Genomic DNA, 26160 nt, shown 5'->3' with positions numbered 1-26160 from the left:
GTGAATAATGCATGTATATAGAGCAAGAGGGAGCACAGTTTAACAAAATATTCAATATACAATCTATACAGCAGGTTGGCAGGAGTGGAGGGTGGCACTGTCCCCTTCATTGCCATTGATTTTGTGTCACTTTGGCCAGTAGCGTTGAAACTGATCCCAAACAAAACAGACAACAAAAGAGGCTCAGGCTGTCTACACTCATTAGCCCAAGATTGCAATGCAGAGGGGGAGAACAGCAAGAGTGTGTGTGTGTGCTGTAAAAAAGCCGTACTCTAAGCATGTGAGCAAACCACTGGCTGTGCATTCACATGTAAAAGACTGATTGTTGTGAATAATAGTTTAATCAAGCCCTGCCTATTTGTTCATGCATGTTCAGTGAGGGATTGTGGTGAAGCACAGAGTGACAGAAGCTAATATAAGGGATTTGTCTGTGACAACTTCATCCATTAGCAAAGTCTCCTGCCTGCACTGTAGCAAAGCCGATTTGCAGCTGCGCGATGGTATCAGTGGGCATCGGGGAGCGGGCAGGACTTGGGGAGCGACAGCTTTGCTGATGTGGAAAGATACTCCTGAGGTGTAAGCACTCTACCGCTCTGAAGTGTAAAGGGATTATTCCCAAACTTGGTCATGGCTCTTACGGGCCTGCTCTTCCATTGGGTTCAGGATGCAAATATACCCTTTGCATGAAGTGGCTCTGGCTGAAGGTGAAGCTCAGTGCTGTTTGGTGGCCTAGAAAAGCTCAGTGGAGTCAGTGCACGCGAATCAGCACTCTTGCCTTTGGAGTGATCGAGATCGCCTTGTTAGCATGCACGATGAGCCGTCTGCGGTTTGATGTGCCCCCAGAAAAGATTCATTTCAAGGCCACACAATCGATGTGGAAGCGTCGGTAGTCATTTAGATACGTTTTCGACGACGTATTTTGCAGCTGAGTGAGACTCCTGAGGCGTTAATGGCAGTACCTTTGAATCCTGAGATGGCAAGGACATGGGAAAAAGGATGAAGTGGGGGGGTCGAAGGGTGTTATTACCTTGTTTCTCACAAGCATCTCTGAAAATATCAGCTGGTGGTATTGGTGGTGGTGGCGGTGGTGGGGGTGGGGATGGGGGCAAAATGTTGCAGAGAGCTCACGCTCTGTTATGCTTATTAATATCTGGAAACATATGATCCAATTTTCAGAGAAAAACAGAATGTCACCCAAATAATGTTAAGCACATCTAATCTCCTCTAAGACATGGTGGAACATGTTTTTTTTCCCTCCCCCGCCAACAAAGCAGGACTAACCTTAATGCCAGTGCTCCATGGCTGCCTTGTAGTTTGTGTTCGTTCCCTCATTTTCGGGATACGTTTCCACATAACCGCATTAAGGGAAAATAATAAATGCTGGGGTTTATTTGTGCTCGCCCAGGGAGGATGAAATTAAACTTACTTCGAAAGAAGCCAAGTGACAAAAGGCCAGGATTAGAAGGAAACCTTATCAAAGCCTTGATACAGTATTTCACATCAACCAAAAGAGACCCTTCTGATAGTCGGAGAAATGGGTCAGTTGAATGAATAAACAGCCCTGAATTTGAATTTGAGTCCCTCTCTTAAGTCACACGAAAATTTATTTAGGACAATAAAGTGAACAGTACCATGAAACAAGCTATACCAAGCCTCAGATTTGTCTGCTTAATCATTTTGTTTATTCTGTTTGCTTTTTTAAATCTTATCAATTATTTACAAGTACATAATGAGCCCATGTTTCAAGGGGAAGAAGGCACTTAAAGATGCAAGATCCTTGACGGAGTTGTTTGAGGTTTGAGCACATGTACATCTTCACAGGGCATTTTTGAACATGTTTCTTCTAAACTTACAAACATAAGAACTTAAGTAAAACTAGGATCTTCATAAAAGAGAAGTCGAGTCTATTACCACAGTCACCGCATTTCATGCAAGTATACTTCCAGCATTTTTCAGACTGTGAAACATCACCTGAAACAAGTTGATGTTATTAGGGCGGGGTGTGCTTGAAAGGTGGACAAGGAGAGAAAAGAGAAGTGGGCTCAGAGACTGGCTCTCTAATGTCACGCTGAATCAAATTCAGTTTGTCGTTTCTTCTCTCTGCTGACATGGTAGAAAATGAATCACAGCTCCCAAAGCACGGACCCTCTTTAAACAGCCTTTAGAATATTATGTGTGGAGCACTGAATAGAATGGCTCCCAATTCCTTCACTGCTTCTCTCCTCTAACCCTCTCTCATGCTCTCTTCCTCTCATCCACAATCTCCCTCTTATCCTGCTGGCAGACTGAATAGGGAGATTCCGATCGATGTACTTCTTTGACGAATTACTCCAATGGAGCTGCTGAGGTCTCAGATGAGACTTGCTGCATATACAGCATACACACCAACCTACAGAAGCAGCACATATTCCAGGCACATCCTCCTAACTGGAGGGAAAAACACAGACTCTCCAAACCTGCGGCCAATGCATGCACTTATCCAAGCTGTCTAAGCTGGCTGAGAGCAGTTTGTGTAGGACTAGACTTGAGGCGCATATACACACGCATCATGAGTGCATACCTTTGGAGTAGGAAGACATGACTGAAGTCAGGAGGTCACAGCATGAGGCTCAGTAGAAGATGGGATGTGAATCTTACAATAGCATGCCCTTTTGAATTTCTAAAGCCCCTGAGCTTCTCATGCATCTTGGCCTCCAAATCTCTCTCGCCAAATATCCTGGCCCTGAAGTACCATCATAATTCTGACACAAACAAGTGGGTTAATAGGCCATAAAAGCTGACTGGCACCATCACAAGGTGATCTGGGCTAAGTCCCCGTCTCGCCATCCCTCAGGTTTCCTTGAAATCTCTTTCCAAGTTTATTGAGTCACACTTGTAACAGAGCCTGCTACGCTGCCGAAAATCCAATTCGGCAGCGGTTTGCACGAGCAATTTACGCCCAGTCGTGGTTGGCTCAAATGGCATTTTGCAGATCGTAAAGTCCCTGCTACACAATAGAACCTTATTAATGAAGGCATTAGTTGCAACACATCCCTGGAGCCGGCAACATGAGGGGAGAAGTGGGATGTGGTGCAGGAGGATGGGGGAAGGAATGGAGAGAGGGTTTGATGAGTCATCCTACCCGTTTTGAGTGCTGGGGTCAAGGAGCATCGCGAGTATCCACACGCAGGGGACAAGAGCAGCGAGCTTGTTGGGAGTGCCAGCCATATCACTCCGAGCCCAGAAAGCCTGCAGAGTGAAGAGAGGAGGGTGAGAACAAGCAAATTAGTGAAGCGTTAGACGCCATTTCATGATTAATTGGCGACTGCTTTGTTGACAACCACCCTGCACGCTGCAAGCGACACATTAGCATTTGCGGAACACATGCTCTCAGCAGCCCTGCGAGAAGCAACGCCCTCCCACATGGAGAAAACTGGCACTAGCACTCAGGCCCAGGCGAATCAGCCCCATAGACACCATCCAAATGGATTTCCCTTTTACTCCACCACTTACGATGGAGACTGAACACATTGACGTACCACAGTGCCAGAGAGGGGGGCAACCAGTGAATCATATCTGTTTGTTAGAAATCGCTATGCAGTGCAGCAGTGGAGAGGATTTGATAAAGATGGCCACAGATTTTCAGACTGATACTGCACCACTCCTGCAGTCATATTCTTTTCCCTTTTACTTTTACAGTAGCCACATATGGATCTGGATCTACATCCGCTCACAGCAGACACGTCTCGCTGGGCCAGCTCAAAAGATTTTCTTTCCTGCAGGGCATATCGTAATAAACGGAAAGCAAAATTAATGTGAACATTATATGCACACTGTATTAAAGACCTCTGTTCCCTCTAGATCTATTGTGCAATAACAAGTGGACCAATTGCAAACAAGTACAAATCAAAAAGGCATTCCTGGCCCAGCTGCAGAAAAACTGTTTAGGCTGTATACATGAAGCAATTTTTAAGCAAAAGGCAAGCCGCTGGCAGTTGCTTTTGGAATGACCATATTTTTCTCCCACTAGTTTGTAAAGCTCTAGTTTGTAAAGTGCTCCTTGCAACAAATACCTGTGGTTATCTTTCAAATAATATACCTCATGGAATTAATATAAATTCAGTCAACAACTAAAAGGAAGAGGTCTGACTCTGCATGAATGAGGCAAACAAAAAGTAAGATATTGCCCACGCTAGCAGCCTACGTCTGCGTGCCTCTGTGGCTTAGCTTAATTTAAAAGGTGAAAAGACATTATGCTCCTTGGAGTCTGTGAGCTGTGCTGCAGCGGCTTGCTCTGTTTTCCAGTCTGCTACCAAACATACTGTGTGATTGTAGAGGCAGGAGAAGCATGGTAAATAAGTCCTTCATCTCTCCTATTGATCTGGGATTTTAATTTCTTCCCCTTAAGGGTTTGGCACCATTACAAATCATGTCCCATCCCCAGGACATAGCAAGCGCTTTGTGTACCATGAAGGTTAGGCTCACTGAAAAGATTATATATATTTCTCAAATGCACAACCCAGCCGAAGAGTCCCTCATCTCTCATCCAAGTTGTAGGTTTTCATGACTGTACATTAAAAGAGAAAACCAAATAACAAACAAATATTGCCATGGGCCTCCCATAAAATAGATTTACAATAAAATGCATGTGAAAGGTTTTATGGTCTCCTTCCACAGGAAGAACCTTTGTCTCCTTTTTGCCTATGCAGTGGCTCTGAGCATGAGTGAAAACAGCAATATTGAAGTGAGCTGGGGGCTCACCGCCAGGGCCTGTCAAACCATCAATCTGAAAGGTCAAAGACCTCAACTGACTTTATCTCTACAGCAGAGTGTGTCAATAATGTAGTGCTGCAGGGTGGGCTGTCCATCACTGTCCTGGACATACAGGCACTGAGAAGGAAGGAAGTCCAATGAGCGCCTAGCTAATTGAAGCCCATTAAATACACATGGCCCCAGGAGAAACGTCAGCATGGCGGAGATTTAATAATTGAAAAGCAGTTCATCTTAATGGCAAATTCTGACTGGTAATGTCCCTAAATGATAATCGACATTTATCTAAAACCTCTGATTACCCTACCTCTGGGAGAACAATCTCAGGATAAACAGTGATGTTTGTCATGATTATTATTTATTTAAAATCCCGTTCAGGAATTGTTGAAACAAGAACACACTGCCTTTGTTACTTGAAAGCCTCTATATGTGCAGTGCCAAAAACAAGCAGGGGTTTTTGATCGCACAGAGTTTTAAACCTCAATTAAAATTCAGTATCAAAAAAGCCAGCAACCCAAATTCAGATTAATCCCATTCCCATTCCAGAGAAAGGGCTTTCTTTTTAAGACTAAAAGAAAGGCAAATTAGAGTTGGAAATGAGTTTGTTTCCAACCTCGCCAATTCAGCAATATATTGTAAGTCATGCTATCTTGTGCAAGCCCACCACATCAGGCCAATCCGCAAAGCTTAATTTGGTCCCGATAGGTCTTCTAGCTGATCAGTGGACTGTGACACTAATTCAGCGTAGCAGCTGTGTCTTGGGAGAGCGCAGTGAAGAGATTTCTCTCTGAGATCTGGCATCAAACACTGAGTCTCTTTAAGGGATTCAATATCCTCAATTATAAGGAACCAACCAATGGAATCAATGATGAACCCACTGCAGAGAGGACACAGGGGTTTCAACTTAAAACTGTTCACATTAAAATAAGCGCAAAACACTTTGTGAATTATAGCTGCAAGACTGAATACATGTGTGCATCATTTTCTCTGTCCTATAAACATGAATGCACAAGCCAGAATACTCCAGTGAATCTTTAAATGACCTTTGCTTAATCACAGGATGTTCTTTTTATATTAATGATGCTACATTAAAACTAATTCTGGATCGTTAAGCATTAATGATTTTATGCGACGAGTAAAAGCTGTGGGATGTCTGCTGTTTCCATGCTTTATAATGGCTTGCTGAAAATTGCTATCTCCAACATCATACTATCCAAATGCACAGTTAGCTGTCCAGCTAGCGTGGAAGTCGTAATATGAAATCTCTCTTTTGCTAACAGCCCTGAAAGGCAGTTATGCATTAGATATAAGAGCAAGACAGTCATGAGTATAGCTTCCCTTGCAGACCAAATGAGTTGCGCCACAATTATGCAGAGTCTGTTCACTAGGGCACTAACTGTATAGATGAGTCATAAGAGCTTTATGTAACCTATGACATTATTGGCTGCACTAACCATTTTCTGAACCTCTAACTGTCATTACTGTGCAACTGTCAAGGCCAGAAGAAAGTAGCCCAGATGTGAAATAAGCAGCTCTTTATGTGCAAGTCTTAAATATCAACATGCAGTTACCATGGAATTCACAGCATGAAAAAACAGCACTTAAGAATCCAGTCAGGTCGCCCCTGACATCCTCCCTATAAAGGTCAAATTGCATCTAAGCTCAGGTGCAAACGGCACATTTAAAGACACATTTCATCATTTTTGCCCCTATTTTCTGATACTTTGGCAGTTTTTCCAGGGCACTGCATAAAGCAGAGGAGTATGCAGATGAAACATACATGATCTTCCAGTTGGCAAAATACATGTTGTGTGTAAAATCAGGTCTGCAGTTCATGCTATATTTCAGACACTATATGTTGACCATACCGATCTGCTTCTTCTTTAGCTAGTTAGTCTAATTGGGTTGTAACATGTAATGCTACCTTGAATCACTCCAAATGTAATTAAGATCAAACTAGAATCCTGAAATCAATTCAGTGAAAGAGGTTTTACACCAAGTCACAGCTTGCTCCTATTTGCAACTAAGTTAGTACATTATACTTTGCTACCATGAAACAGGGCCTTACCGTCAGTGTGTTGACTAGGATGTGTTGCTAAGGATACACTGTTATCGGCGTGACTGAGAAAGCTGGTGTTAGCTAGAACCAAAAACAAGTAAAAGACTTGTGTAGAAGATAATGATAATGACACCACCTTATATGATGCAAAAACCTACTGGTTTAACCCCCAGTGGTCAGAAGTTTTTTCTTGTTATTTTTTAAATAATATACCATGTTTTCAAATGTACTTCTCTGATTACAATTTTGTTCTTTGTGCTAATGACTTATTTACATTGCCAGCACCAGTTTGCCCTGTTTTTGCATTACGAGAAAAAAACCTATGATACATAAATATCAGCCGAAGCCCATTTTTCCTCCCCTGAAGTTGATGGAATATCCCTTTTTTAGTTATTATGTATACTGAAATATCAAAACTTGTCAGATATGCCAAACATAAGAACATTCTTTACAGCAGCTGACACACATAAGTCTGACTGTACTAGCAGGTAGCATTCGTAATCATAATGTACATCATTCAATTAGTCAATTCACTCAAGTAATATTTTACTTTTATCATATTTTATTTTCCACTCTTACTGAAGCATAGAAGTATTGAACTTTGTCCATCACTGGAGAAGAGAAGATTAAAAAGTAGAAACAGCCTGGCATTAAAACGGTTAACTCAGTTTTAGTTCTGAAAAGACACAATACAAGGGAAACGAAATAAACACTTTATACTCCAAGGACTGTTAAATATAGCATTTAGACAGAAACTTACAGTATTATAACTTTTCTACTGAGTTAAAGATATTGGGATGGAGGCTTAAACAAATAAAAGTACAAGTGACCTTCCAAAATTTTGAATAAAGATAGTTTTGATTTCGCTTAGCTTAGAGCAAAATTAAACACATATTAAAGGATTAATATTTAAGTGTCTAAATTTTGTTCTTTGTTAAACTGTAACTAAGAATGAACCCATATGAGAATTTTGTGCTGATACCAATATCCAATATCTTTCATGCATGCACCTGCCGATGTCCGCTACATATTTATAAAAGGTAGAAATTGTGAGTAAATCTACCTGTAAAAGAATTACTGAAAAATAAACATTTATTTGCCTTTACATTCTGCTCTTACAGAATACAAAAAATGGGTTGTCAAATTTCATTTTGAAATATCAATCAAATGTGTCCTATGCCAACAATTTCAATTTTCAAGCTAATTTCAGGCAATACAGATATGATCCCGATATTATCATACATTCCTCATTAAGACGGTTGGCTCATTAAGTAAGTCCGGTAAAACTACAGTATATCAGACTCCATAAAATAAACTGCTCTGAATATCTAGCTCGTTAGTTGCATTTGCAACACTAAATTCAGATTTCTTCATCCGTAACAAGGATGTATGGTGCAAAAGTAAAATAGTAATTCCTCAATTTGAATTTGCTCACTACAATAGTAGAGATTCTACCTCCTGAACTGGCACTGGCCCATCTCCACCTCAGCACTAGCGATATTCCTGATCCATGACAGCTTTGCAGAGGTGTTCATTCCCATTCACACCCACAGGAATAGGGTCAGGCAAAGCACCTGACACTGTCTGCGTTGACATTTCCACCAGAGATGAACAGCAAAGGACAAAGATAAAACACTTAATGCGGCCGTGACAAAGTCCACACACATTTCAGGCCTGCCAGGTGTGAACACTTCAGAACAAATAATGCAACCAGACGGAATGGGCAACCTTGGTTTTCATAATGAGCCGTTTGCGTATTTTGGTGCCTCAAAGGCTTCTGGGAACTACTGGCTCCATTCTTTAGGCTCACTTCAAAGCAGCTCCTCAGAGTCCCTCTGGCACAAACATAAAGATGACCTGAAGTAGAATAGAAGAGTGGAGAGTGACATAATTGAATGATGGCTAAATTCTCTAGCCAGTCAGACGGCTGCATTAATCATGAGAGGCACTGTCCATGATTCGTTTGCAGTACTTTGGACCTTAAACATCACACATTAAACACCATCTATGCATCCAACAAGGCAAAAAAGCCTGAAAAGCTCCAACCTTTATTACTTTGAGCTTTATTTGATTTTTTATGAAATGAACCACAGGGTGGTTTAAGCTGAAATATTCCATTACACCGAAACAGGGAATCTATTAATCATAATTTGTAAGGTGTCCAACAAAAACTAGCACTGCACAGGGCACCCTGCTCTCTGCCAAAGAGGACTGCTTTAATATAATTTCATATATATAAACAGAAGTGGAAAGATTTTTCAAAGATATCTGTAATTAGTGCTGATGTACGCCCAATTAGTCCAAATTTGGTGTGTGATACAGAAAAGCTACAGCACTGTCAATTAATTCAAGGCTTAGCAGCAAAGTGGAAACGTACTGTAGATAAAATGCACAACGTATAACGTATCTGGCAGACGCTCAGCACATAAACCTCCAGAGATACGTGTTTTTGAAAACATGGCATGTTTGGAAACCACACTAACCACAGCTTTGCAGTGCTGAGACGATCTTCATTGCTTGTATCACATTACTGGCATAAACGCAGAGATGGAGACGAAAGATAACACACTTTTAGAGATTAATTATGCAAATGTGTGTGGCTGTATGGCTAGCATTGCAGAAGACCTGCAGGATAATGCTGGGGCTGGTTACACTTAGATAATAACAGCGCTGAATGAAACAGAAGCAGTGGCCACTGGAATGCGAACCAGATGCCTGCATAGTGGCAACGTGCCTCATGGGTGAAACCTGTCCGAGCACATTAGGGCTGGGTGCTGAAGATAAAATGCTACACTACACCGCCAACACCTGTGCTCAATGCTAAGCACCTCTTATGTCATGTTATGCTCTATTACAACACATTTGTCACCCCCTTTGCACAGAATATGTGTTAGGGGTTTGTGGTGATACAAACTGGCCTGATAAATGCAGAGAACTGATTTCTGGTACACAGCAGTTTTGAGGATGGTGAATGTAAAGCTGATCAATGATATGGCAAGCGTATGTGCTAGGGATGCGCTGACATGGGAATTGTGGGCCAGAGATCTTGTCCAATATTTTTCATGTGCATATCTACCGATGCAGATTCATAAACATTTATGAAATGTTGAAAAAGAGACCAAATCCATCTGAATTAGCATTACAGGGAAATGTAGCACTACAAACATTACAAATGTAGTAAAATGAATAAAACGCAGACATTTTAATCACAGTAGCCCATCATCTCTTAAACATTCTGCTTCTGAAGTACAATAAATAAACCATCAAATACTGGTTTGAGATATCATGAAATCTAAATATCTGTCCAATGTTTAAGCAATCATCTGCTGGTACATTGATATGATCGTGCAACCCTAGAATCTACATAATGTTGGGTTGTCAAGATACAAAATCATTGGTACTGAGATTAACACTCTTAAAAACAAAGATGCTTTAAACTGTAAGGACCTAGAAGAACCCCTTTTGGTTCTCTGAAGCACCTTTCGATGGATGGATCATCAAAGAAATTATTTTCTAAATGAGAATTGCGAGTGTGAAGAACCACTAAATAATTAAAAAACTAAATTAAAATGTTTGAAAAACCTTAAAAAAAGTTAAAAGAACCTCCACATAATTAAATGTTTGCAAAGAACCATACAACCAAGCCAAGGGCTCACATTCTGTAGCGACAAAAAATAAACTTTCATCATGTATTTCTTCCCCACGTCAACAGTGTTTTAACATGTAACACTTAAAAAAGGATGTAAAGGTGTCCATGGGTTAAAAGTTGAAAGAACATAGACAAATAGCTCATGTCTACATGCAGAGTTCACACTGCAGTCTTCTTCACTCTGAAGAAAACAGCCATTTTGCTTGAAGGGGGGGTGACTAGAGACTGGAATAACAAAAAAAGCGCCTTGAGGAACAGATCATAAAACAGAAATCTTTGTTGTCTTCAGACAAGGAAAAAGAGGAAAGATTTTGTTGTGAGTAGTGTCTGTGCTTTGGTTCAGAGTAAATCACACTTCATCATCCTCTCCACTTGCCTCATTCTTCTCTAATGATGCTTTTCTCCAAAGCTAATGCAAAAGCTGTTTACTCTAAGCACTCTCTCAGACATGTTACAAGTAATAACACTGGTAAATTCAGAAGTTATATTGTATTGGGTATGGTTTGTCACTGCTTAGGAAAATGGACGCTGAGGAAGCCCATTATTGCATATCGGAGAAAAGATCAAGACTGACGTCTCGTCCCTGCTGGTTTTCAGAAAAGCCTCTTTGAGGTAGCTGCTAAGGATGATTAACTTTGAGAAGATTCAAAATACTAAGTGAATTAAGTTTACATTATGAATGTATTAATCTAATAGACAACATTAAGTACTTTTACATTCAGTAGTTTTGGTCCATATTTTAATACAAATATTTGAAAGTGTCAGCTTGTGTTAGGCCTCTTCTCATGCCACCATAATTTTTAATCATAATGAATGATGAAACCATGTCTGCATGATATTTTATCTTACATGTGATGAAGCATGATGCCCATACATCATTAATATTTCTTGACACAGACAAATGATACTTCCATCAATGTATCATTACATATATCACAACTTAATAAAAATCTCAGGTTCATGCATCATGCCAAAGCCCAGAGCTGTGCTTTATGACGGCACAGAGAGGTTCTGAAATGAGTCATTACCTTGGATGAGATTGAAATTTTACATGCACATTAACTCATTAAATATGATTAATTATGGCACAGTATCACCATTAAGGTGTTGCGGCATTTTACATAATCAGTGAAAGTGATGAGTCTGGTTTCATTTCACAGTCTTACGTTTGGGTGATTAAAACGTCCACAGTCCAAAATCTGTAATGAATACTACAAATTTTATTATAAGAAGTGGAAAGTTTGTATGATGTATGTATCCCGTATATTTGCAAGGTATATTCTTCCGACTGTCTTTAATGACAGCAGACATTGCGCTCTTGGGAAACTGGTTAAACTTCTGTCGTACATGCGTCTCTGTAGTTTGCTATAATGCTGTTACACACCTTGCCAATGCTAAGCTAATATAAATAAAAAACTCTTTGTTTACATACTAATGCTGCCTTTACATTACAGTGAATAAATAAATTAATTTCATCAATTTCTATGGAGACAGGCGGCAGTTGTCCGTGGGGGATTATGGGAGCAGTAGTAGCGTGAAACACATGGAGAAAGCGATAAAAAGTTTTTCTCAACTTAGAAGACTCAACTAAGAAGAGAGTTTCACTGACTGTGGCCAATCAGATTTTTAAAATGTGCTATGGTGCATCACATCATGACTCACATCCACGTACAAACTACAAGATGAAGAGGTCAGTGTCGATGGAAGATGGAGGAGAAATCAGCAGGAGATTTGTTCATATTTCAAAAAGAATGTTAGACCTTTTCCCACCTATGTTTCATTAGCTCAACTAGCCTAGAACTCTGCTTGGACAGCTAAACTATTTTGGCAACACACCCACAAAGCAGCCAAGAGTCAGTAAGGCAAGTGTTTTGCTCGTGGTTCGTTGCAATGTAAATGCAGCATAAGTCTCCGATAGCTGGACAGAGCATGGAAAAGAAAAAAAAAATACATATTCTAAGAGCCTACAGTGAAAACCAATGTGCCTAACATAGTAAAATCAATGTACGCTTACTATCTACAAATAGATTTAGATTTTTCTTAAAACCTGTATAGTTGTTACTGGGGACCTGCCTCTTGAATTAAAACATCTCAGACATAAACTACATTACATTCACTGTCAAAATTCCATGTTTTACAGTCACATCAAGAGCCTCTTTGCTTATTGTTTGCTTGCATTTTTTATGACTGAATAGTTTCAGTAATTGAATGTCAAGGTCTTAAAAACACACATCGCATCATTGTTCTGGGGGGCAAAGACAGTCCAATGAGCACATGTGCTGAGGCTGGCTGCGAGTAGGGAGAAAAGCAATCCCATTATAAAGAGAGCGTAAAAAAGAGAGGGGGAAAAACATAACAGAGACAAAGGTCTCTAAGGGGCAACGCTTTAATTCTGAAACAGAAGCAAATGTACACTGCAAAGAGAGAAAGACATTTCCACCCCATAGAAAGCGTCTGCATTAGACGACCTGCCAACACTGCCGCATCAGCACAGCTTCAAGCATGGCAGCCTGCGAGAGATGACAGGCCGACGGATTGAGGGCGGATGGGGGTTTAGGGCTTCGCGCCTCAAATGTCAAAAAGCACATTTATGAAACACTCACTCCATCATAGCCCTCTCCCAGGACTAGAACCATGCAGTAGCTGCATTCAGACAAGGCCGGTGGAACTCAAAGGGAAGCTGGTGGTTTGGCTGGCATGTTTAGAATTGGCTCGCTCCTTTTACACACGCTTTACGAATGAAGCCTTTTGGTGATTGACTCATTCAGAAGGGCAATCAGGAGCTCAGACTCCTGATTTCTCTGCATGACACAGTGCCAATTATTGTTGAAGTAGCTTAGGCTGCAAACAACGAATGAACCCCTTTGTGCCTCAATAGGAAACAGACAGGAGTTTTGTATATTGGGGCAAAGTTTAGAATAATTTGGGAATTAAATAGTAGAACTCCAGAATATTGGTTGTCAATGTTGACACTGGCCTTTGCGGATACTGCACAAAGCTGTAATACACTATTTTGTGTGTGTGTGTGTGTGTGTGTGTGTGCTGTGATCATCCTGACCAACCTCAGATGTTCCAAATAGATTCTTTGTCCATCATTGAACTGGATCCTGTTTATATGTGGTTTCGTCTTTGCATGATAGAGCTTTCACTTGCATTTGTGTCTCTCGCGTACAGGGATTTCTCCAGTTTCTCTGACTCTTTTGATGATATTATGTACTGTAAATGGTGGGAATCCAAAGTCTTTGCAATTTTACATTTTTTACATACATTTTTATTACATAATTTTACATACAGTCTTTGCAGTTTTTCACAGGTTGGTGAACCTCTGCCCATCTTTGCTTGTGACAGACTCTGCCTCTCTAAAATATTCTTTTTATGCCCAGTCATGTTAGTTGTTTTTTATTAGTACCACTGACTTTTCCAGCCTTTTGTTGCCCCTGTCCCAACTTTTTTGAGATGCGTCGCTGCCATCAAGTTCTAAATGAGTTAATGTTTTTCATGAAATGGTAAAATGTCTCATTTTCAACATCTGATATGCGTTCTACGTTCTATTGTGAATAAAACATGGGTCTATGAGATTTGCAAATCATTGCATTCTGTTTTTATTTACATTTATTTACATTTTACACAGCATCCCAACTTTTTTGGAATTGGGGTTGTAGAAAATACAGTAGGATTGTAACTGGACGAGTAATGAGAGGTCTGTTTATTCTAACAAGTCTTAAGAACCTGCATAAAAGAGCACTGTGAGCTGCATCTGAAGACATACACCAATTAGTAGTTTCTTCTAGCTGACTGAGACACTGCCCATGCATGAACCCTGCAGTGAACCGAATGTGAATTTGCATTGTGCCCTACAGCTGTGGTCAGGAAATGTGCCAAGCACATAGACTACATCTCTTGCACATGGAGAACAATGTTACAATGTTAATTGGACATACACTCACCTCACACTTTTTTTTAGAAATACCCTTATAACACTGGGTAGAACCCCCTTAAGAACAGCCTGAATTTTTTGTGTTATGGATTTAATAAGGTGCTAGAAACATTCTTTATTGATTCTGGTCCATGTTGACATGCATATTCACACTGTGAATCTTCCATTCCGCCACATCCCAAAGGAGCTCTATGAGATTCAGAGCTCATGACTGGGGAGGCTGCTGAGGTACACTGAACTCAGGGTCATCTGCATGGAACCAGTTTAAGACTTGTGCTTTGTGATAAGGTACATCATTATTGAGTTAGCCATAAGAAGATTGTAAAAAATTGTAAAAAAATTGTAAATAGTGGCCATCAAGTCATGGACATGGTCAGCGACAACACTCAAATAATGCACGATTGGCATTAGGGGGCCCAATGTGTGTGTGTTGCCCACTGTAGCCTCATAGTCTTCACTGACGGGAGTGGAACTTAATATGGTCTTCTGCTGTTGTAGCCCATCCGCCTTAAGGTTGAATGTGTTGCATATTCCGAGATGCTTTTCGGATGATCATTGTTTGATAAAGATTGGTCAATCGAGCTATGATAACCTTCATTCCAACTCAAATAAGTCTGGCCATTCTCCTCAGACATCTCTCATCAACAAGGCATTTCTGAACACTACTGCTGCTCACTGGGTTGTTTTGCATACTCAAACTACCATGTCTGGCACCAAAAGCCATGACACAGTCAAAGTCACTTATATGACATTTTTTACCATTCTGATGCTTTATATAAACATTAACTGAAGCTCTTCATCTGTGTCTGCATGCTTATATATGTTGTGTTTAGAGCCCAACTGATGTTTAGGATAGGATTTTAAGACCAATACCATTTTTGATATCTGAGGATTTGAAAATCTGATATATCAGCTAATATTCTTTTTTTTCGGAAATACATGACATAAAGATTTGTCATAACATTAGCTATGTGTAGCTATTTAAGAGTCTTCACAAAGATAACATGACATAATGCACTTTAAAAATAAACTTGTTTTATTCTCAAAAATAGTGCTTTGAACATTTATTTACATGTCTCCTTTGGTTTAATAATTTCCAATGCACCAACAGTAACTACAGATATTCAAGTTGCAGATATATTGTCCACTGAAGAATGAAAGATGAAAGAATAAGTTAAACACTACAGTTTAACCACTCATTAATATTATTTGTTTTCCACTGATAAACACAGCAAAAGTTGGCTTTGTGGATAAACTTATTTAGCAGTGAACAGTGTTAAGATGCTGAAAGCGATGCTGCCAGAGAATGTTTAGAAGTGACGATCCAGGGAGAAAAGATTGTTCACTTTGTTGGACCAGTTTGTTCACTCGCTAAAATTAAGACATTGTTTCATAAATAAATGTATATTCAAGTTTGCCAACAGCTTAGCCTACAACACTCAACTACCGTAACACTAAATGTAGGCTAATTTTGATGTCTGCCAGACATTATCAGCTTTCAAGTTACTGCAACAAAAGCAGGCATGGTTGACATTGATGTTGCCAGGCTTATTTAGGCTAAGAGGAGAATTGATGGGGATTTTTTTTTTATTATTTCAGTAATGTGTTTGACATGACAATTATCGTCATAAACACATGATCACCATCATGGGGTACGTTGATCAAGTCTGCTTGGGTCAGAGTGTTGTGATTTGTGGTGTTCCAAACATGTGGGTTGCCAACAGGAGGCAACAACAACACTCATAACCTCATAGAAGTCTCGCAGTTTCTTTTTAAACTGTCATTTATCAGTCGTTATAAACGCTGATACCAATTTATCTGCAACTATCTCATATCGGCCAATAATATTGGCACACTGATTTGTTAGATATTTGTATCACTGAGCAAGAGTAAAAGTGTTCTTAATGAAGTAGCTAGTGAGTGTATGTTTTCTTGATATCCAGCCCTCTCATGCATGTCACTGGTAATGATTCAACCAGGTAAGGCCTCCATTACAGTAAAATTAACTTCAATGTCATTGCAAGGCATATCACAATCACAAAATGTTAGTGCCTTAGTGGGTAGCATTCACAAAGCAGGCTGTACTACGAGTGCTAATTGTTGTTTACTGTAAAGCAGTGACCTCTGTCAGTACCTTCTCTTGAGTGACAAAAGGTGGACACCAAGACTTCCAGCTGTGATTAGAAACTTTTTAATGGTGTTTTCACATTAATGCCTAAGATGTTTTTTGCTATTATGTGCTAGTGCTTAGGTAATTATGTAATACATCCCAACTACTTCTCTGAAACATGTTTTTACGGCATAATTACTATGCACTCATACTAGAACACTTATTACTATTATTCAACCCTATGTAATTAAACCTTCTTCAATTATCCTGCTGATAAGCATTTGTTCCAAAAACATTTCTGCACTAATAAGCAAAACAGCAATGGAGCTTCAAGCATGTTAAAAAGTCAGATCAGGTTTAAAAAATGAAAAACAATATTAATAGGCTCTTTCTGCATCTAATCTGAATCAATGACAAATGGTACTATCTGTGCACTCATTACTGCAGTAAGTTCATCCTTGCATGCTGTATATGTATACTGTAGTGCACAGACAGGGTTTTAAACTTATTTGATTTGAAAAAAACCTGAACAATGCTTTTAGCTTTATCTCTGATGAAAGCCTGTAGTTTGTTAGTGCTACTGAAGTTTGACATCAAGGGCCAAACCAGAATTGTACATTTCCAAGATAATATATTTACACAAAGTGGTGGTCAGTACTCTGTGCTTAAAAAACCAACCTCATCTTTATGTGCTGAAATTGTACATGTTCACTTACAATCTAGAGTAAATGTGTCATTCAAAGCCATTTTTTCTTCTATGCCTTGAGATTTATCTATTCCAGGCATTTTGCCAAGAAACAAACACATGTCAAACACTGATCTCCCACACTAAAAGCAGAAATTTATCTCCTCAATGTGGTGCAGCCTTGGTGGGAAATTGAGGAGTGTAAACATGTGCATACATTTACCTAAAATAGACTTGCTTATAAGGCTTTCAAAGTTGACTTTCTTCAATCCCCACATGGTAAAGACATACTGCCCTCATCATATGTTATTACAGGACCAGTAAATGCAAAGTACGTGACTGAAAGACTCCTGTAACTGAAAAGTTTGCCTCTCTCCACCTTCTATCCAGAGACTTTAGTGTTCCTTCTGGTAAATCCTCTCAGAACAGGAACACTTAGTTGAATCTGTCAGGTATGGCAGCCAGGGAGGAAGAGAGCAAGGCTTTTCCATTCTTACATCTCACCTCACGGATGACTGTCACCAAAAAGGGTAAACAAAAACACATCAAGGTGCTCAGGCTCCGGCGGGACTTCTGGCTTATCAATACCATCAATCAAGTGTCGGGGCGCATCAGTGTGCATTACAGCAGATGCTAAGACACAAGCGTGACGAGTAGTTTCCGGCCCTCTGCCCTCAGCCCTGTTCTCTGATGTCTTCGCTCCATCTGTAAATGATCTGCTAGCTGACAAACTTGTGACAACCACATCAATTCCAGAGGTCTCCATTTGATAATCTGCCATCCCTTAATCGACAACCTTCATGTGCTCCCCTCTTTCAAAAACGATCAATAACTAATGCAATTTATGGCCCTATTTCTAAGTCTGATTAACAGCAATTGAAATCATAAGATCATTATCACTCTCAATCTGGCTCCCCTCCAATCACAACTGACTCTAATTGAAATTATGAGTAGGGAGATGATTAATAGAGCAGGAACGGGAGGTAAAAACTTGACTTGGCTCACAAGCTCACCCTGACGGGGGGAAAAAGAGTATGGAAAACTCAACAGAAGCTAATGAGATGTGGTGCATCCATCGGGCAGAACAGACAGAAAAGAGGAGAAATGTGTGAGATCTGACTAATCATCACATGGTGTGCTCTTTAAGCTCAGCATGGATAGTGGCAGAAAGGGTGAGAGAGACCTGGCGTTTTCTTGGACGAATCCAGGTCATTAATGCCTGAGAGCTAGCAGCCGCAGAGGAGTCTGGAAAAAGATAAAGTTAAGCTACAGGACAGCCGTGACGCTGTGGCCTCAATTTACTTGACCTTAAATTAACGCCATTCTTATCTGTGATTTCATGAACGTATTGTATTTCCCTCCCACCCCATGTTCGTTCACCCATGAATTTTATTACAAAGCATGAAAGAGGACATTTTGGTCTGGACACCAAAAAGCAACTGTTAAGCTATAGTAGTGAGCAAACAGCAATGAATCAACTGTATAAACAAGCACATCAACAACCATTTTAGAAAAGGTTTTATTCATAAAGCTCCTTTGTTCTCTGCAGTGTCAAACTAAATTCAGCTTCAGGCTGAAACAAACAAATGAAGAAAAAAAGGCTGCTACGATGCACAAACATTAGCTGCATGCTACAGTGTGTTTTTGTGCCAAATGTGGCACTTGTAATTTCTAGGGTGGGAGAAGCAGAGCAAGCTCTGAACGCTGCTATGAAACTGCTATAAAACCTTGTTTATGGTTTTCTTTCAAAAACACGAAAGGGCTCAGCTAAGGACATCTAGTGATGTTGCAGGAGAAAGAACAGCCTTGAAAGACAGGTCATTGGGACAAAGTGCACTCTGGTTGGGAGTCAAAAGTGCCTGAGGCCTCATCCCTCTCCCTCTCACATATGCCCGTCCTTTCATTACTTGTATTTGTGAGTGATAAGCTCCTGACTAACCCCAACTGAAGCTTTCTGGCATTGAAAAGGCTCACCCAGTTCATGTTCTTACGTGCTATGCTCATTTAGACAAAAGTCACTGCAGTTCACAACATCTGCAACTCAGGGACTGCCTTGAAAATGCGCAGATGACAGCTATCTGTTGTATGCTAATGGCTGTGGTTACGAGTTGTCTCTGTTCCATGTTCAAAGGATGAAAGCTAGGGAATGGTTACACTCGATAATTGTGAAATGTGAAACAAAAAAGGAACACTTGTCAAAACAAGTATGCCAAACCTTTCATAAGGCATTGCTGCCAGGGAACAGATATGAAGTCTTCTTTCTTGTTTTCTGCTGAAATAACCTGAGGATGATGAGGCCTTTTCTGTCCACATTAGCATTTCTGAGCCAGACATGGCCTGGTCAATACCTACCTGACACAGTCAAATGCATAAACATGACTGTCAAACTACCAAACTGACAGTTTATTCTGTGTTAGTTCCACCTTCATTCTCAGCAAAGATTGCAAATTCCACCAGGAACGTGGCAACTATGCCAATTCAGTGGTGTCAAGACTGCTGAGTCATCTGGGAATGCTTTTTTTTGCCGAAGCTTCAATGAGCTCTCGTCACCTTTCCCCCTCCGAAAACATCCTGGCTCTCCTTTGCACATCCCAGTCGGACATGCAAATCTGGATTTTTCACCTCTGTCTGGAACTCCTGTCAACTGTGAAAGAGGCTCTGGCTTCCTTGAGTGCGAAGACATAGCAACAGAAAGTCCATTTAGGTACAGTTACAGTGGGGGAGTCATCCTGTTATGAGCTCTGTGTCATATACTGCACAAATTGAGAGAACCAGAACGACACAGACAAGTACAAAATGCAGCCCAAACATGGGTTCCGTACCTCTTTTAGGTACACAAATGATTGATGAGCTGAATTTCAAAGCGTTTAAAGCTACAGCCATTACGTTTTTGTCCTACATTCCCTTTAGCATGCTTTGGGCATGAAAGGCTTTTATGCTTCTCACTGAAAATTGGATAAGCACTGTTGTGCCATCTTTCATTTGTTCAAACAAATATATTTGGTTACCATTCTTCAGGCTGGAGATTGCCACAGCCAATTGCTTGAGCCTGAGGAGGGTTAACATCCACACATGATAGGTCTACAACAATGGCAGAGCTGGGAAACAAAAGACTAATTAATCTATCTGTAGTAGCAAACCCAAAAAACAAAACAAGAACAAAATTCTGGCAAAAGCCAAAGGGGAACAACAGTGACACTTCATCTCCACAGAGATTGCTGAGGGAACTAAGCGGATTTTAAAAGGATGCTAAATTGGTTCCATTTTTACTGGAGTAAATCACCAGCCACCAGCCTTCCATAAAATGTAGCATTAATCAAATATAGTGTTATGACTTCAACTCAAGCACAAAGGTTTCTATGAGCTATGTTTTAGGTTAGCAGCTTAAAAGTAGGACCATAACAACACATATTAGTGAACTGATTCAAACTACAAACTATGGTACAAATCTTTACAAACTGTAGCCAAAAATCATGTTTGAAGTGATGGCAGCATTCATCTTAAGGTTGGCAGAGTTTACTGTGAAATCATCTTAAGGTTGGTGGAGTTTACTGTGAAATCAAAATGTAAAATTTACTTAGTAGTGGATCAATCATAATGATGGCATATTACTGTAATATATTACACAGCATCATAAAATCATTAAAAATATTGCTATACATCAAATCATTGCCTAAAAATATTGAAATTATATGATCCAATACAAGGCATCAGTATTGAGTCGATATCAGCAGAAAATGCTGGATCGAATTAAGAGAAAAAGAAAGAATGAATCTGATCCAATCCTGTAACAAATTTGTCGTGAAATAGCACACCATCACACTGTGCGATGTGATGTTGTTAGCTGTGTATTTCTTCTTGTGGGGTAATAGTGTTTGAGTAAAAACAATAGCCTACTATTAAAAAACAAATTTTAAAGCTATATGTTTTTCTTATTTTAAAGAAAAAACGGATCTGAAGCAATATTGGTCGATATTCAAGGTTTCAAAATCAGTATTAGAAAAGAAAAAGTGTTATCATGCCATCTCTAATCATATCACATTATGGCAAAATGTATCTTTAATATCCCAGTTTGGAAATGTGAAAGGTTTGACTTAAAGGGCCAGATACTATACAACAGATCTTGATTTCAGAGTTTGAATCCACCAAATAGGGAAGAATAAACATTTTTCAGACACATAGTTTTTTTCAAAAAGGTACTGATAATGGATCTGAGCTGCAGACGACAGCTCATAAAGTCTCCTCGGTGTTACCATCCTTGAGCATTTCCAAAACAGACTGCTGAAGCCGTTCAGGCAATGGGTCTGTGCTAGCTGTGTGTTCCTCACTCTCACTATACTGATGCTGTCTCCTAACACGCTTGTGGAGGTGCTAAAACCCAGGGAGGGTTTATGTGTAACACTTTAACACAGGCCTGAGTGGAGCTGGCTGGCTGGCCTCCCCTGAGGGAGCAGCCCTTTCATAGCCTACAGACCTCCAACTTTCAGCACTTAACCCGGCTCATTCCTCACCTGCCACTGCTTCCATTTCCTCAGCCGTGACTGGAGATCTGAGACATTACTGTTGCTTCAAATCTTTAACGTTCTCAATATGTTCTGCTCCATTTCCCAAGCGTTTTTTCCCCCTGCATGCTTCTTTCATATAGGCTCCATGTTAAGAACAGTCCCCAGGAAGAACATGACACAATGTTCTCTTATTTCTTTGCTAAATGAATTCTTCCAGAGGGTGTTTTTTTTTCATATTCAAGGTCCTTTGCAATGCCTTTGAGGCTAAAAGATCATCCTTTGAATAAGCACGGTCATAGTATTAATGGCAAAACTCTGAGAGGAATGAAGTAAATTCACAGATGCTTAGTGGATTACTGTGGATTAAACTAGGGGTGGGTAATATCACGATCATGACATGTATCGTTACATAAATTACATCACATTATGTCACAATATGCTGTTGTGATCTTAATAATGACCAACTGCATGTTTCAATACAAGGACAGCATAATTAAGCCTGTTTAACTGGATACAGTGAAATGTTGAATATGAATTATTGTACGGATAGTTGATATTTTCAATGTGCCACACTGTACCACAGGTTATTTTTGTCAGTTTTGACACCTCAAACCTCAGATAAACTTAATATCATGATGCATATTATGTATTGAGAGAATCATGATATTATATTTTCGGCATATCTCCCATCCCTGACGGTGACAGACAAAAGCAACAGATAACTGGAACCATGTTCAGCGTAAGCGTGGTCTGAGTCAGCCTCTCTCTCTCTCTCTCTCTCTCTCTCTCTCTCTCGCTCTGTCTCTCTCTCTATCCATCTAATATGAACCCCCACCCCAACCCCCCCAGCACGTACGCACACAGATAGACTCTCTCGTCTATCCTTTAACGACGAATAAAAATATTCTGTTGCCAACTCAAGTTACTCAACATTCGCAGTTCACAGCATTAACAGCAAAAGTAAGAAAAATACAACCTACTGTATTTTTCTTTAAAATATCTAAAGACACCGAAACTGACAGCATCGTCAGAACGCAGAAACGCAGACTACAGTGCATTTCACTGGCACCACGTAGAGTAGCTTGAGGCTTAATCTATACGACAACATTGACATTAGCACGTCTGAACGAAAAACCGACAACACACAGCAATAAAGTTACTGTTTCGCAGACAACTGGAAGATTTGACAGGCAATGTTCTCCTTTTTGACAGGGATATAAATGAACATAAGTTTCTCAAGGTTATCGTTGTAATAATGTGTCAGAGCATGGATTTCTTCCTCACACATTCTCTGAAACGACTCTGCCTTCTTAGCCTTCTTATGCCACAACTCAGAAAAGACGTTTTCCGTTTACTTTTAACTTGGTAGACGACAGTCCGAGTGATTTCTGTCGCACTGCCCTTTTAGCAGAATCTGTTGTGTTAAAAACCAGTGGATAAAGTGACTCTTTTGTAAATGACCAGCGACTAAAAAGGCATAAAAATTAGAAACAGTCTCCTAATCTGTTCCACAACCACCTCTGTACTCTAATACTTGGCTAAAAACGGACATCCTCGTCCGCGTTAGCACGGCATCGCCTGAGCGGTGATCACCTCTCCACATCAGCACCGTCCACTTCTCAGCGGAGAGAAGCGGAGACCTGTTAAACCTTCCAACACAGATACGTGCCCCTCTCACTCTCACACAGTTACCCGTGAATGAAACACTGCGGTATTTCCCGTCAGCGTCCCTTTCCTGACGTTTCTAGGTATTTCCAGAAAACATATCATAACATACTGTGTAGCACAGAGCCAGAACGCGACCAGAAAAAAAAGGAAGAAGCAAAACCCACCTTTACCACAAGCAGACCGCTGCTCCCTGTTTCCTTCAGACTTTCCTCTCGTCGTTCGGAGACTTCTTTCTTTCACCTCCACGTTTTTCCCCGGACGAATCTTCTTTACGTCCAGTCAGAGGGGGTTTTGGAAGTGTTTTGCTAAAGACGGCGGAAAGCGGTGGACTGGGTAGTGAGGGGGAGAGCCGTTAACGTGGAGAATCCTGCCCTCTTCAACAAACTAACCTTCCCGCCCCCTCCTTCCTGCACGCGCAGATTGGTGCTGGTTGGCGGCAAAACTGCCCCCTTTCCCTTCAGAGGAGGAGGAGGAGGAGGGTTTAAAACCCCTAAAGTCAAACCGGGGGGACGAAGGCTAGTCGTTTACAAAGTCTTAAAGGTCCCATATCCTTTATTTTTTTCCCCTGAGGTAAAAATAAAAGGTGTAGCCTTTATGAGGGTTCGTTTTTATATGACCTTCCATCCAAACAGGCTGTTTTTGTTATATGTAAATGGCCTGTCTTCTGATTGGCTTTCTAAAACGCAGCCTTGACTTAAACACTCCTTATAACTTCAGTCTGAATGTGTAGGACTAAAGTGTTGTAGGCTGAATAGATGGTTATATGTAAATGTTTTGGCATTTGTTCACAAAAACTCAGACATTTTTGGAGCTTAATTTGCATATATGGACTGTATGGACCTGGACATGAATGACACGATTTGAAACATTAACAGTGCTAACATGTTACATCGAACTATTTTATTTCAAAAAAGTGAGGACAGTTCTGTTTATCGTGATAGGAGTCATTCAACCCTGCTAAAAAACAGCAAAACTAGCATGTTTTGTTTTGATGCTGGTTTGCTGGTCAATCAGTGTGACCATGCTGGGGTGACCAGCTAAACCAAAACCACACCAACACTAGACCAGCATATTCTTGCATAGACCAGCATGAAATGCTTGCTGGTCTGTGCTGTTTTTTTCAGCAGGGAAAACAAACAAATTTGGAAACACTGGCCTCATGCATCAGATATGATACTGTTTCTAAATTGAATTTATGATTTTGTGCATAATTTTAAACCCCATTCCACAGAGCACCTTCAACACAATTTTTCTTCCCCCAATAAAGAAGTGGGCTACTCTTCTGGAGTCTCTTAGCTCATTGCATTGTTTCTTAAATGAATGTATTGCAAAAAATGTAATTTACTTTTTTTTCCCGCTTACCTCAGATGTACTTTATGAGCCAAGACATGATTGGCATCCAAATTTTGCTTATTAAGTTTAGCACTGGAGCTACAAGGCTAACACAGCAAACATTTGAAGTCTATAGACACCCAAAGAGTTTCCATGAATACATCCCAAAACTTCTCTGAACCCATTTAATCCGCATCCAGGGCTTCATTAAGGTTATTGTGGCTTAGGATGCATAATGTTTATTCCCCCATTGGCAGCTCTCTGTACTTTTTAAAATTATTTTAACAGCCTACAATACATGTAATATCTTGAAAATGGGACTATATAGTAGATAGTTGTACTTTTAAAAATGATTAAAGTCTACAGTTGAGCGTATGAAGTATTACCTCATATTGTGGAATGTAATATTAAAAAAACAAAACAAAAACAACAACAGCAACAAGTAGAGGGTGCAACCAAAGGGAATAAAACATGATAAAAGTGCTCAATGGAGTGGGGCTAAAATTCATGCATTAATAAGGCCTTTTTGATCTTTTGTCCATAGCCATGTTATAACGAAGGCCACGGCTACCATGGCGAATCATTTCCAGGCGAATCTTTTATATATCTTGTCAGGAGGGGTTTGGGAAATTTTTTGTGCATGATGTGGTAAACCAGGGGTTACGAATCCCAGTCCTGGGGACCCACACTCTGCACATTGCTTTCCTTCATCTAGCACAGGACTGACTTGGAGAACCCTTGTGAGAGAATGTATTGAGCATACTGCATTTGCGCCAACCCCTAGCATCTTGTGTCAGTCTTTTGGAAGACTCCATTGTAGAATAGGCTAGGCTATAAGCAGCTAGCCATTAGTATTAGTGAGAAATTACCTCGGAGATGTTGCCTAACTGCAAAATGAACATTTGTTATGACATCTGGTGTTGCTTACTCTGGAAAGACAGGGGGAAAAAAAGCCTGAGTACTACTGTACCATGCTAGCTTGAAGGATATATCGCTCCCAGGCTTTCCTGATATAGTGGGGGCTTCTCCTTTGACCCACATTTCTACACTGTGCTCCTGGTCAACTCATGGTTGCGCAGTAGTTACACAGTAGATGGAGCTGGACAGGTTTGAATCGTCCGGCAGAAAGAAAGCCATCTGCTTCACAGAGGCTGAAGAACTGCATGCCCTTGGCTCGTCCGCAGTATGCTGATAGGGCGAGAGAGCTATGAATGGTGACGGGTGAATATGTGTGCTATATGTTCATGGCGTATTACCTCTATCTGTCAGTTCATGGGGGCTCATTTATCTGCAAAGACGCCATTAGCTCGCCAGATTGCCTTCATGGGAAGCTCATATGCCGTGGCATTTGCCTGCACACTGTTTGTGCAACAGATGATAAGGAAATGTCCTTAGCAGACATGAAGAACCATCCTTCACTTTTGCTCCCATCACAAAGTGCATAGGTGCCCATAGCCTGTCAGCTA

The 26160-nt window shown here is 40.4% G+C and overlaps 1 protein-coding gene across 1 annotated transcript in view; it reads right to left on the bottom strand.

Annotated features, from left to right (window-relative positions):
- LOC118820605 (gamma-aminobutyric acid receptor subunit alpha-3-like) overlaps positions 1 to 23672 on the bottom strand; it is a 113841-nt gene extending 90169 nt beyond the window's left edge. The window contains exons 1-2 of the mRNA XM_036588982.1: positions 23527 to 23672; positions 3122 to 3228 (exon numbers count right to left, since the gene is read on the bottom strand). Of these exons, the coding sequence (XP_036444875.1) occupies positions 3122 to 3207 (86 nt within the window). The 5' untranslated portion in view covers positions 3208 to 3228; positions 23527 to 23672. The remainder of the gene's footprint in view (positions 1 to 3121; positions 3229 to 23526) is intronic.
- Positions 23673 to 26160: the final 2488 nt, after the last annotated feature.

The sequence above is a fragment of the Colossoma macropomum genome, unplaced genomic scaffold, assembly GCF_904425465.1.
Source record: "Colossoma macropomum unplaced genomic scaffold, Colossoma_macropomum, whole genome shotgun sequence".
Lineage (NCBI taxonomy): Eukaryota > Metazoa > Chordata > Actinopteri > Characiformes > Serrasalmidae > Colossoma > Colossoma macropomum.
Note: the sequence above shows the minus strand (reverse complement) of the source record. Positions and strands in the feature narration are given on the sequence as shown.